At 34.4% G+C, this 14,204-nt stretch overlaps 1 protein-coding gene across 2 annotated transcripts in view; it reads right to left on the bottom strand.

The window, feature by feature from the left end:
- Positions 1-13,816, bottom strand: part of LOC116338879 (filamin-A) — a 32,367-nt gene extending 18,551 nt beyond the window's left edge. The window contains exons 1-11 of one of the 2 annotated variants that reach the window (XM_031764408.1): positions 13,716-13,816; positions 3,325-3,653; positions 3,058-3,238; positions 2,588-2,992; positions 2,435-2,496; positions 2,052-2,357; positions 1,800-1,975; positions 1,677-1,732; positions 585-1,615; positions 245-517; positions 40-169 (exon numbers count right to left, since the gene is read on the bottom strand). In XM_031764408.1, coding sequence (XP_031620268.1) covers positions 40-169; positions 245-517; positions 585-1,615; positions 1,677-1,732; positions 1,800-1,975; positions 2,052-2,357; positions 2,435-2,496; positions 2,588-2,992; positions 3,058-3,238; positions 3,325-3,561 — 2,857 coding nt within the window. In that variant the 5' untranslated portion in view covers positions 3,562-3,653; positions 13,716-13,816. The remainder of the gene's footprint in view (positions 1-39; positions 170-244; positions 518-584; positions 1,616-1,676; positions 1,733-1,799; positions 1,976-2,051; positions 2,358-2,434; positions 2,497-2,587; positions 2,993-3,057; positions 3,239-3,324; positions 3,654-13,715) is intronic. The other variant, XM_031764405.1, reaches the window with a different exon arrangement.
- Positions 13,817-14,204: the final 388 nt, after the last annotated feature.

The raw sequence follows: 14,204 nt of genomic DNA, 5'->3' as shown, positions 1-14,204 counted from the left end.
CTTGAATTTTTTAAACGAGTATTGTTTCTCCTTTTTTACCAGGACTAGAAATGTGCTTTGCAACTGGATATGATGGGCTCCTTCGGGTATCATCAGATGATGTATAATTTGAGGATGTTTTATATGAAGATATTTTTTCGGTCATTTTGTATGATTCGCCGGCTCCAGTCTGAAAGTCATCAAATCATTTTATTTGAAAAATTAATTGCATCGCAAACATTTTCTTTGGCAATAAAAATCATACTTTTACTGTCAATGGGCTTGTTAATGGTGTGGTTACTCGATGTGTTATCGTTGTAATTGGGCTTGTGACACGTTGCATATTTATTGGACTTGCAACACGTTGCATTGATGCTGGCACATAATTAACCGGTGACACTCGTTCAACTTGTGATGTTGGTGACATTGAATAATTTCTTGGACTTGATACATGATTTCGAGATGATGATTCATATCGGCTTGTTGTTGTTGTTACTGTTAACGGGCTATTCCTTGGAATTGGACTCGTTGCTTGCATCTATTTGATATATAATTTGGATTATTTACAAATTGAGAGGGGAAAAAAATTCGAAAATGCAACTCACATGAATCGGACTGGAAATCGGATTGAATACATTCTTATTGCGTGAATTCAAGTTATCGCTGTAGTTTTTTGAAACATAATTTGACGTATACTTTTCACTTCGTGGCGGTAAAAGTGTTGTATCGGTTTCATTCTTTTTCGAATGGAATTCATTCTCTTTGTTATAATAGTAATCGTTGCTGGTTTTTCGTACCTCCGAATTCAGACTAGTCGAATATGTTTCGGTGCCGTATTTTGAACTGAGCTCTTCACGACGCGGCGATTGTAATCGAGGTGAATACACTTGCTCTTCACGTTTTGATGATGAATAATAACTGGATGTTTTATAGATGTCATCATGTGAATTATTGTATTGCGGTGAAAACGATCGACTGATTTCATGATCGTATAAATCTTTTTTGGCACTACGGAAATCGTTGTGTTTAACTGGTGTTGTTGTTGTTGTGTAATGCATCGATGGACTTTCAGAGCGATATCGATTTTCATGGGATCTAGTTTTACCCGATCGTCCCTTTGTGCCTACACGCATAATATATGGTGATCCTTTAACATCGTATCCATTGAAATAAATATAAACGCGATATTTTCCATTTTGACGTGGCATAAATGTAACACGATATTTATTTTCAACTAATTTTTCAACGGAACAGACTAGTGAATGTTTCTCATGCACAATATCCACATGCAATTCACCACTAACACCAACACCACGGGCATCAATTTCAAATGAATGTGCACGCATCGGCATGGCACCGTCAAGACCATGAACAGATACACCGTTCGGATCGAATACGGCACATGTAAATGGTCCACCCTGAATGTGTCTACCTTGATAGGTGATGGCTATTTCCCAAATGCCAGCTTCGTCTGGCTTGAATATGGCACTATGACCTTCGCTCAATTTTTTCAATGGACATTTTAATGAACGGCCACTTGGGCTGTAAGCTGTCACTAAAATATCTTCAGATTTTGGAGCACCAGTTGCATTAACCAACACTTCAACCAAGCTTCCGATTGCGCATGGTGACATTCCTGAAAAAAAACTCTGAATTAGTCTTCCCTGGAATAAAACTCTCTGTTCAAGTCCACGTACCTGGCGGTGCAACTTGAATGAATCGAGGTAATACGCGGAAGAAATGGCCACCCAATCTAAAAAAAAAATATGAATAAAATATTATGAATTTTGGTTTTCGCACCGATCAATTTGGTAAACTACTTGTCTTCGTTGACTTCAATTTGGATTTCATGCATTCCGTATTTGTCTGGCACAAATTGTCCTTGACCATTGGGATTTAATTTAACAGATTGTTGAATTCCAGTCGGTGGAATTACGTATGCTCGAACAGAAGACATATCAATTTCATGATTCAGAACTTCAACTCGGAAGTATGTCTATTGTGAAAAATGTCGTTAGGTTTTTTTTTAGATCAAAAAATGCGCTGTAATCAATGAATTTCCTATAACTTACCGGCTCGCCAACTCGTCCCGATGTACTTTCTAAATGAACGGCAATTGAGTCGGATAGTGCCGGTCTCGGGGTGACCCATTGCAAATTGGCTGTATAGGCCATAATGCCCAAGTGTTCGACATCTGGATTGGTCATGTCTTTTGGCGATAATACTGGTTGTACACCCAAACGTTTTCCAGCGTCAACCGCTTTTTTTATATTATTTTCCCAATATGAATGATGTGCATTCAATGAATCTGGTGCTGGCACTGAACCACCTAGCCCTTTGATTATTTCACAAAATGCGCGTCCATCATTCCAATCAGTCTGCGAAATAATTTCATATAAAAATGAACTGTTACTTTTGTAATTTATTATGATGAGAAACACACAAATAGACTTACCGTAAAATTGTTGACCTCATGTTTTAACTGGCTATTCGCCCAATTCATAGTAGCATTGTAGCCTAATGTTTAAATAAAAAAAATTAAGAATATAAGAAAATTTATCCAAATAATTTGTAGTAATAAATGCATAATATGAAAAAAATTGCTTACCTGGTCCGCCAGGTTTCATAAAATACGACAAATACGTCATACCCGAAAGTTCATCGAGCCATGGTGATGCTAAATACTCCGGTTCAAGAACTTTTGGAATGCCAAATTCACGTTGTGCAATGTTCATGGCATTTGTACAATTACGTACACTTTGATTTGGATCCAATGTATTCCAGTGCGGAAACAAACCCGGTTGACAATATTCGAGCAATGCAGATAAATTAATACCACTATTCCAATCCGTTGTAAGATTGTTAATCTTACATTTTGGCAATGCGGCTTGCAACCAAGCCAGCATAAGCTTACGTGGTGGAAATTTACTACGTCCAATTTGATAACGAACAATCAACGACCAAATCAAGCCCAATATCAATTTTACATTACCATTGACTATATCGACATTACCTGCAAATTCAATTATATTTAAATCATTTTTTCTATCTTTTTTGTAACAACGTTTGTATCCTTACCGATGTTAACAAGTTTAATGCCATCCTCTTCAATTGCTTTGAGTGCAACCGATGCATTTTCCAGATAGTGATGTTGATTGGCAGGTCGACGATTCCATCCTTTCAGTGGACGTTTTTGAAGATTCTCAACTAGCGTACACAAATGTGTACCGTCACAAAAATCAGTGGTCCAATCGGAAACCTGTGCTCAAATCATAATTATAAACATAAATTAGAATTGAATTTTTTTATGTTCAAAGTAATTAAGATAACGAATGCCAAACACACCTGCATATCTGAATCTTTTAAATGTTCATTGACCCAATTTCGGAATGTATTTGCTTGAATTTCGACCCATAGATCTTCATTGCCGCGAATGTTCATGCCTTTGGCAGCTGTTCCTTCGGGGCTACGTGCGACCAGGCCCGCATGAGTGATCTTTTGCAGATCCGTTGTACCGTCTGCATTGTGCTGCAATAAACCCGTATGGGTTATCTTAGCATCCTTTAAATCACGTATATCCATTGTTTATGCTAGCAACGTCTCATTGTCAGCATATTTGACACAAAATATAATCCACTATATCTACAACACAATTTACTCTTGGTTCGTTTTGTCTATGCCAAGAAAAAATGAAATAAAAAACACACACTAATCAATTGTTTCAAAGAAAAACGAAAGAAAAAGAATAGCTGCACACGGTGATTGATATTTACGATGAAACAATAGTTACTGCCTTTTTTTCTTCAATAAAAACTAAAATGAAATCGAAATGAATAAACAAAAAAACGTTTTGCATATGAGTGTGCAAATAACACACTAATAAATTGCCGTTACACAGGTGTTTTATCGAGATTCACGCACCAACGATTTTGATTAAGTCGTAGCTTCATTTTTTCTTCAAAAAAAACTGTTTCTCTTCACATCTATCTATCTCTCTCTCTCTCTCTCTCTCTCTCTCACACGTACACATTCACATTGATTTAAGTAAATCAAAATGGTATGTAACTTATTCGATTTTGGTCAAACTACATATTACGTGATAATGTTTGTAAACCAAAATCGACTGTTTCAAATTTGGTGTGCTCTTGCATTGAGTATGACACGTTTGTCGACCAAAAGCTTCTACATCATAATAAATATATTACGTGAAATCCATAAAAAAAAAACTTATTGCATTTTATGATGAACAAATATTTCAATTTCGCTTTATAAATTGATGGATATCTATTACAGTTTCGTCATATTCGCATGCTCAAAACGGACAAAGACGCATTTATAAGTCATTTAATAAGTGATAAAAAAAAAGAAAGCTTCACACTAAATCATCACTGTTGGCATATTGCATTTGTCTATTTGGCGCGTGCATGTGCACCGATTGTGTGCAAGAACCATGAGATTTACCTTGTTTACACGTACTACACTTCAGTTTGAGTTTTGATTTCAAATATCTAAAACAATATTGAAAATATATAATTTAAACATCAATGTAATTTAGATGACAGCAGCTGTCACTCATTTCCAACATTTTGATTAAAAAAAAAAAAACAACACATTCAAACTTAGAAGAAAAAAACGAGATTGATTTTTCTATTATTTTACTTCGCATTTCAATGGAAATTTCATTATCGTCGTTTTTTTATTCATTATTTCAATTAAGTTTGTGCGCACTAAAATACGTTGTTAAATGTATTTGTAATGCATATTTGATGGGTGAAAAGAAGTTACACACTTTTTTTGCAACTGAAATAACAGCAATGGAAAAAAATCCAATTTTCAAATTTGTCACGCAATCAATATTGAAATTATAGAAAAGTACACTGCCTTGGAAGTAATGCTTGATGTATCGATGCATAAGCGAATGTTTTAAACCCCCCAGGGGTCCGCAGAAAAATTAACCAATTTAATCAAAATTATATGATTTGAATTCGAGCGATATCGACTTTCGTCAAAAAATTCATGAAAATACATAGAAATTCGGTAGTTTGTTGTACTAGAACCACTTACTCAAGGTTGGCAATGTTTTTTTCGAAAGGGCATCTAAACTGAACAATTTTAATCAATATCGTAGAATTTGAACTCGAGTTACAACATACAAATCAAGTTCAAACGTCATTTCGATGGAAAATAATTTTTCTGGACATATTTTCCAAAAAGAAAAATATCATATCTGTGGATTGGACTCAGAAATCCGAAAAAATTGGCTTCAAGTGCTTGAGTTATGCCACAAACAACTTGATTTATGCCACAAACAAACCGAAAACGATTTTAAAGCTTGATATACATCAAGCAAAAAGTTAATATAGATATGGATAGATCTGAAGAACTGTGCATATGTGAAGACGAAAGCGAAAAAAAATCATCACTTTCAGAAATGCCAACAATTTTGGTTTTATCATCACACGCTCACTCATTCATTCATAAGTTACCTTATGATCAACATAATATGACATAATATATCGTGTTATTTCCATCTAAGTTTTTTGAATGTTCAAAACTGGTACAACACATTCACAGACACGTTCACTGTGTAAAACTAAGTGTAAATGATATGTCTGTGTTGCAAAAAAGAAGAATTATAGAGAATACTCTATTAAAAATACTCACTCTGGATACTTTTCTGAATGAAAATGTCATTTTTAATGGTATCGCAGTGTAAATGGTACAAATTCATTCACACACTGATGCGAGCAAGTCTCATAATCAAACATCAATACTTTGTAAGTTAACTGTAATTCAAATTGTCACATTAGTTAAGTCAATTTCTCATTTATGATGTCCGAACAAATCGATATGGAGTGGTAACGTGCATGTGGTCGCTAAAATGCCTACACGTAATCAAATTGAACCAGATCAACACAATTTCGGTCTCGATGGATGACAAAATTGACATCACCAAATATGAATGAAATAAGTAGGTGGACGCGGCGGCGGCGGTGGCAGCATCGACAGTAGTAGCGACTCCAAATCATATTTGCTATGTGATTCGTTTAATTCTTTGGAGAAAAAAAGGCATTGCCTTTGGCTTTGATTCTTGCTTCAAAGTCTATTAAAGAAAATTACCAATTTGAACGAAGTATTCTTGAAAAAGTTAAATGTAAAATGAGTTCATTCGTATAGCGCATATTTGTACTGAATCCGCTGAAACTTTTTTGCATAGCAATTGGATGGACGTGTACTAAGAATGTTTATGATCGTTTCGTATCTGTGTTTAAAAAAAAAAAACGTTTTCTGTTCAGTTCAAGTTCAACAATGTCGATTTAATGCGTGTGAATGTAGTACAATACAAACAATTTTGTCATTAATTTCATTCCCATTGCAATCGCAAAATATAAAACTTACAATAGAACATTCATTGCCTTCGAAAATGGCATACATCATGTTTTAAATAAATATCCATCATTCACGCCACTTTATTTCTATATATATAGATGCAGGTATTGCAACTGGTAGTTTTCATTTCTAAACTGGCGGCAATTTGTGTTTGTGTGTGTGTGGAAAGCAATGTCAATAAATCTAATGATAAGGCAGTAGCATGCCAAACAATAAATAAAGCATACACTTTGACAAAAAATGCTGCTTATCACAATTTACAATTGAAATTGGTATTTATAGTATTTAGTGTAGATCGCAGCATTTTCTATATGATTACACAGCCGCCATCAATCATACAGACGAAATGAAAACAAAATAATTACAACAGATGCTCTCACTCTCTCTCTCTCGCATTTCGACACCAACACCATTGCGATTTAAATACCGTTCAGAATCTATGTCATGCTATCGCATTATATGCGTACATTACGCCAGTAATTTTTAAAATAGTTTCGTTGGTTCAGTTGATTTTCTCATGCAATATTGACATACCGTTGGCAATTTTTTTGATAATTTTCTGTTTTAAATTGGAACGAAAGAAAGTGATACAAAACGTGTGTACTGATTAAACGAGTGTTTTCGTATCGCTCACGACTTGAGTAAAATTATTTGTGAAGGCGGTAAAAATCGTACGAAAATATTGAATTGGAAATTTTGTTAGCCCAAGGAATATGGAATCTCTTACAAAGAGAAAACATTTTTTCCGTTTTTTTTAATCATTTGATTTGGTAGCTGATGTTTCATTGTGTGAATGTGTGAATTCAATGCCATAAATGATTTGTAGACAATGGTGTAGCAAAAAAAAATCCATTTGACACAATTTTTCTTCATCTGTTTAATAAAACTCTAAAAGGTTTATGCAGTACACACATCTTGATTGTTTTTCTTTGTTTTTAACACGTCCATTGGTAGTTGCATAGTATCTCTTTACATTGGCGTTGGTTGGTTGTCATATTTTCTGGTTCATTTTTCGTTATTTGTTCTTTAGAAACCAATTAAACGTTTAGATGTAACGACAAGTGGTTGTTATGTGTTGGAAGACATTGAAAATGACAGTTTTTGGACATTTTGGAGACTTAACTTATTCGAACACTCTATATTCGTGGTGTATTTGCTGCATGGAATTTACAAAACCACACCTTGGCCAAATGAGAGGCATAGCGCGAGAGTTAATGATGGCAACAAAAAAAAACACCATACAATGATCACACAAATTTAAAATCGTCTGCGTATGTACGACAGAGCGAACGGGAAGAAAACGGCACACACAAAAAAAGCACGGGAAGAAAACAGCATGTAAAGCGCGTTTGGCAAGTGCACGTATACAATGGCAACAGAGAATACATAAGTTTATTGTGGCAACAAAAATGATGTCAATTCTATAATATTAGTTTTTTTTCTTCACTTTGTTGCTTTGAAAACAAATGCTCATACATTAAGATGACAGAACGAACTAGCAAGAGAAGGAGGCGAGAGAATGAGAGAGATAAACAAATATTGAAAGAGAAAGAGATAGAAAGATCATCGCACAATATTTGCATACAAAAAACATTTCATTTTGGTACAATAACTGTATCTCACCTCACATCAAAGTGAAATTCAATTACACTGAAAAAATTATTCAGTTGTTTTCGTTTGTTGTATATTTATCGAAGATATGACAAATTCAAAACATTTCTCTTTCAACTGACGATCGATTCAATGCACTTTCAAATGTATCGCATTTTCGGGCTTTCACATCTGTCCAATTCGACATTATATGATAATGTAAAATGAAAAATTCGTTGATAATGCCATAGAAGATATGAGTTAAGCGCGTAATACCATACTTTCTGATATTTGGAAAGCGTACGATTTGCATTTTCATCAGTATGCGCTTAAACATGTTTATAAACGTTCATTTTGAAGAAAAATAAATTTTGTTTTGTTCGATAAATTTCTATTTTGAATGAAACGAAATATTCTTACTTTATGGTTTGACCGGTTGTGACCATCACACACATATTGGTTAATGTTGCAAACTATTTTCGATGGATACAGTATTGTTTTATATATGGTAAGCATATGGTGTATATTCATTGGCCAAACATCAGTATGTGTCTTATTAAAATATGTTGGCATGAATTTGTTTATTTTTTGTCGATTCATCAATTTGGCCATTCAATGAAAATTACAAAAATGAAAACGACCATGGAAACGTTAAAAGCTGAGTTTCGTCTCACGTTGATAATATTCACCGTGGTTTGATCTTTTGATTTCATCTGATAATTAGATGTTAATATTATGTGCTTTGTAATTTGTGCATTTGTTTCGTTCAAATGACTTGCAACCTTTAAAATGACGTGACTGACTCTCTGTCTGGTCGATGTTTTATAGTTAAAAAAACGACGACTCTTTTTTCGTACGTTTCAGTGCAATTTCGTGTGTTTGTATGAATGGGCCATCTTGAATGACAAATTGAAATGCTTTAATGAAGATTCAGTCTGCATCATGCGCTGCTCACAACGATACAGCTTTGAAAAAAAAATTAGTTTCCAACACATAAAGCTATGACATGATTATAATCATAGTTTGGATTTAACAAAAAAAAAAAAAAAACAAATCACAACATGAACGAAATTGAAAAACGAACGACGAAAGAAAATAGTCATCGTTGTAACACACGCAGATTGAATTTAAAATATTTTTTTTTATTTCTCTTCGACATATGAAAAACGGATGGTAAAAAGCGGGTTAACGAAAAGGTACAAACAAACAAATGATCGTGCACAATGAGTGAACGTGAACGCGCACACTCATTCATTTGGCAGCGATTTGCTCTTGCGCGTACTCACGCAAAACATGCTTTAAAAAGCAATCTACATACGATCATTGTCTTGCACATTTTGTACACTTTGTGTAAAATATATTCAAGCACGCATCTCGGTGCTCGGGTATTCATCATGCTATCCGTCTGAAGCTCAGTGTGTGTATATACTTCAATGTTGAGCGAAGAGACGAACCGAAAACGAAGATGAAGAAAAAAAATCATAATAGCACAATTTTGTTATTGTTGTGAGTGCTGTCGTAAAGCCCCGCCGTCGATGGTTTCTTTGTAGGCAACTATATATATAAATTCATTCCAATCAAATGATGTCATACTTCGTATTTTTCATGAAATGAACGCATTGCATCAAATATATACATAAACATTTTAGCAATGTTGTGGTGAGCATATTGCTTGTTTTTGCGGGGCAAAATCTACCATTTTTGACCATAAAAAATACACTATTAAAGGCACAACGATTTAAGTCATTTTGAACAACAATTTCCCATTCATTTCTTCTGTTTTTGTCGTCGTTGTCGTTTTCTTTTTCTTTTGGAATTCTTTCCAAGTTACGCAATAACTTGTTTACATTTTATACATTCAATTGGCCATTTCTTGATATTTCGCATTGCATTAGCATTCAAACGTTCTGCCATAGTGTGGTGCAGTTTAACTACTGATGTGAAGCGCACACTGCTACTCACTTCTGATAGATGCAATATGACTTTTTAATATAAATAAAGGATATTTCACAATAATATTGCCACTAAAATATCGAAAATACAGTGTGGATCATTGTGATTAATTTCGAATACACATTTCTTCGGCTGCACACATACATACAAAATCTCTTGTTTTACCGTCTTTTCCTTATTTTGACCTTTTATTTTGGTCTTAATGGAATTTGACTGCTGGTCACTTTCGGTTTTTATCATCATTCGGTTGCCGTTCATTTTCCGTTCAAAAACTCATTCAAATTGAATTTGAAGTGGTATTCTTTTTTTAGTGTGTCTCCGATTTGCGTTTGTGTCCATGTATCGGTCAGAGTATATACAATAAATGTTTCGTGTGCTGCTGCTGTTGCTGCTGTTGTTGTTGATTTTTATTTTTTAAATTCAGTGTTGGAATGTTTCTCGTAAATCAATTCTGATGACCGTCTATTAAATGTGCGGTGATGTTTTTCATTTTTATTTCAAGTGTGACGGAATTATCCTTCAACAGTCTATATTGAGAGAGAGAATATTTTTATGACCCACAGATGACTAAATATGGCCATATTATTGGTTTCACTATCGATTTTCGTCTCTTTCGGATTATGTACACAAATACATCGATACAATTTTGTCTGAATGAGCAAAAACGTGTTATTTATTTTGCTGTTTCGCTTCTGTTTCTCTGTCTCTTACTCCTTCTTATTCCTTCTTTCTTAAAAAAATAAATAAATAAACACAAATCACGAGAGGTGAAAAAAAATGCGCCCTCGCATTCACCATCGCGAACCAAAATGGCATGGAAACGAATAGCATTGGCAAGTTCTTGCTAATGGGATTTATAAAGAATGTCATTTTAACGTTTAATCTAGCGCTTAATATGATCGAAAGAGACTGAGAAAGAGAGAGAGAGAGAGAGAGAGAGAGAGAGAGAGATACGAATCAAATGTCGATCTGAATTCAATATCATCGACATGAATGGACTCTGATGAAATATTTTTCATTTTGCAAAACATGACATAAAACAACAACAAAACTACGGCGTACAAAGTACACGAGACGCAGCACCCGAAGAATGAATGTCTTGTTAACTTAATCAATGGAAAGTAAATTCGACAATATTTAAATTAGCATTGCCTTAATAACAATAATCCATCCATCCACACATTGATGCAGGTGTTTATACAAAGCCCCACATTTGTAGCTCACATTACAGTCATGTCAATTCCAAGTAAAAACAAAATTATTTCGCCCGACGATGTCGTCATTTTATATTTTTGATTCACTCTCAAGTATGTTCTAATAATAAAATTTGCGAGAAAATTCGCTAAAATGGAATTTTTAATTTCGTTTGTACCAAATCGAATACAATCGATTATATTGTATGGAATTTTCGAATGAAATGAACTGAAAATCATTGGTGGTTTAATGATTGCACAGACTTTTGCATCAACATTATCTTATCGAGACTGCGCAAGTAAATTCAACGAACAAGAGAGTTGGGTTTCACGCTTGTCATCGATTACAACCAATTCTTTTGAAAAATGCGCTTGTACGCTGACATTCCAACCAAATGCAGTCAGCTCTAGCCGTCAAACGGTATTACCGCCTGTTGTGTTTTATTTTTCTCGTGGATGCAGATTTGTATTGCAAGTATTAATGATCACCTAATAATTCAATTCAACGTTTCGCTCATTTCGAACTAGTTAATCATCATTGTGTGTGCACTATCGGTTGATGATTTTTCCAGTTTTAGTCTTTTCTTTTTTTTACGTCTTCTTTTCAATTCAAAAAAATATACATCGTAAAGTTATTGAAGTGCGATAGCTCCCGACCGAATAACGAGTTTGCTTTTATTCAGATTATTTATTACGTAAGCTTATATTTTCTCGTACCATTCGGACAGTAATTTACATTACAAGTTTTGCTTGTTAATTTGTTTCGCTGATATTTAACAACGTGTGAGTGTGTGTGTGTGCCGTGCGCACAAATCGCATATAAAAATAATTTTCAACCAAATGAAATGCATCACGTTTTACGGAACTAACGATTAATATTAGCAAAACTTTTGGCCACTTATCAGCAGCGAACCAATAATTAAATGAAAACTGTTTGGCTGGTTGTTGGTATTTTATGCATTATGATCACTTGCCGCAAGTGAAATAGCTAATTGCAGGGATTTTGTACTTTTTTTTCTTCAAATTTTCAAAAATGTTTTAATCGAATGAGCCCTCCCATTTATGAGGGGCCAAGAATAAAAATGGGGATAGCCGATCATCGTTATTATTATTTTTTAGAAAGTATATGAGACACTTCAGGAGAATGAAGGTTAACGGGTTTGACAAGATCTATTGCTCTACGGAAGATACTCATTCTTTCGTGTCTTTAGTAAAATTTAGTTATAATTCTCATCAATTCATTTTCATAAGCGTTGGAACGCGCCGCCCGATATTGGCTATTTTCACATTCATTCTCAGCCACTCAGGCTTACATTTAAATAGTTTTGTTTCAATGGTTAATTTGCCTGTGTGGAGAGAATAATCAATTTTCAATGCAAGCGGTAAAATCATGCGCTTTAAATCAGTGGTAACCGCAATATTAAATAAACAACTTGCAAATGAAACAGTAATAATAATGGCAACATCACAATAACAATAACCAAAATAAGCATAAAATTAACAAATCTCTCTTTTTCTCTCTCTTTTCCCTGTCAGTGTAGTGGCTCAAGAGATCGCGTTCTCCATTTAAACATATATCTTAATATTTTCAAAGTGAACTCAGCACAGATAAAGCCATCAACCGACAGAGGTAAAAGATTCCAAATGGATAAAAGTTGTGGCTGCGCAACATGACACAATTCACATGCTTAAATAAATTACTTTTGTTTTAGGGTTATTGTTTGTTGTTGTCGTTGTAGTCATCGTCGTGACTACTATTTTCTTGACAATTTTCTTTCTCTCTCTCTCTCACACACACACTGTGTCGTTTCGGTGTTCTTTTGTATATTGTTTTTTTTTTACGAGCTATGCTAAATTGCCTTTATTAGTGTTGTTGTTGCCGCCGATGCCGTTGCTGATGATAATAATGATGATGAGAGAATGACTTTTGGTCAAGTTATCCAGAGAGGAAAAAAAAACAAACTATATTTAAAGAGTTCAACTGAAAAACAATGAACATTCAAAAGCATCGTTCATCATTCAGTCACACACAATAAAAAGAAATTTCTTCACAATTGTTAGCCATTGGGACTGAATCATCAAATTCAATCTTCAGCTTCTTCCTCACTCTCATAAATCTAAATGTAGAATAGTTTTTTTTACACACACACACACACACCATTTTTTTGCGAGAATCAATCACAATCACAATTTAATGCGGCCTCGATAAAAACGCACAAATGCCTAAAATACCAAATTGAAAAATGATAAATTGAGTAAAATCGAACACTTGTAGCTCATCGAGGGACGATAACATAAAACTGTGTGTTTTAATGTGAACGTTTTTGTTTACGTTTTCATGTGGTTTCATTATTTGATTTAGTTGCGCGCATTTGAATCTCTTGAAAACACCCGTACAAACCCGTGTATTTATTTAAGTGTTTTTCGTCGTTTTCATGTTCTTTTTCAAAAAGCACAACACATGTTTTTGTACATTTTACGAAAACTGATATGTATCAATTTTGCAACTTTTAAGTCCCGAAAACAAAACCAAAAACCAACAAAAAAATATCTATATATTATTATTAAAACGTGATGAGCAATTGTATGAATTGCCAATCCGAATCTCACCTGTATGATTGACGAAAGGTAACTGAAACGGCGACAACAAGAAAAAAGACACACAACAAACTCAATAGAATAACAAAACAACTGGCCCTAACCGATTGGCATCGCGTAGCGCGCGCATTTGTATTTGCGTATGTGAGTGTTGGTGGAACTTAATGTGCGCGCGTCGTTGCGAATGTATATGATTATAACACATATAATACAGGTACATATGCACAGTATAACGATGTGCGATACACGAAAAACGACAAACAGCAGCAATAATAATAACAACAACGCGAAACAAAATGTTTAAAGAATAAAGCAACACAAAGAAGAAGGCGAGAAAAAAATGCGCGGCCACAATACGTGAGCGAGCAAGACAGCGACTAAATGAGCGCGAGCGTGAAAGACCATCGCGGTTGTTACATACCGAAACCAAATGAATATGCTCGATTCCAAGCGGCGTAAAACGAGTTCTCTGCATGTGCTTGTGTTTGTGCGCACGCTTAT

The sequence above is a fragment of the Contarinia nasturtii genome, unplaced genomic scaffold (genome assembly GCF_009176525.2).
Source record: "Contarinia nasturtii isolate CC-2019 unplaced genomic scaffold, AAFC_CNas_1.1 Cnas_scaffold_414, whole genome shotgun sequence".
In the NCBI taxonomy this organism is placed as follows: Eukaryota; Metazoa; Arthropoda; class Insecta; order Diptera; family Cecidomyiidae; genus Contarinia; species Contarinia nasturtii.
This window is presented reverse-complemented; position numbering and strand designations above follow the sequence as displayed.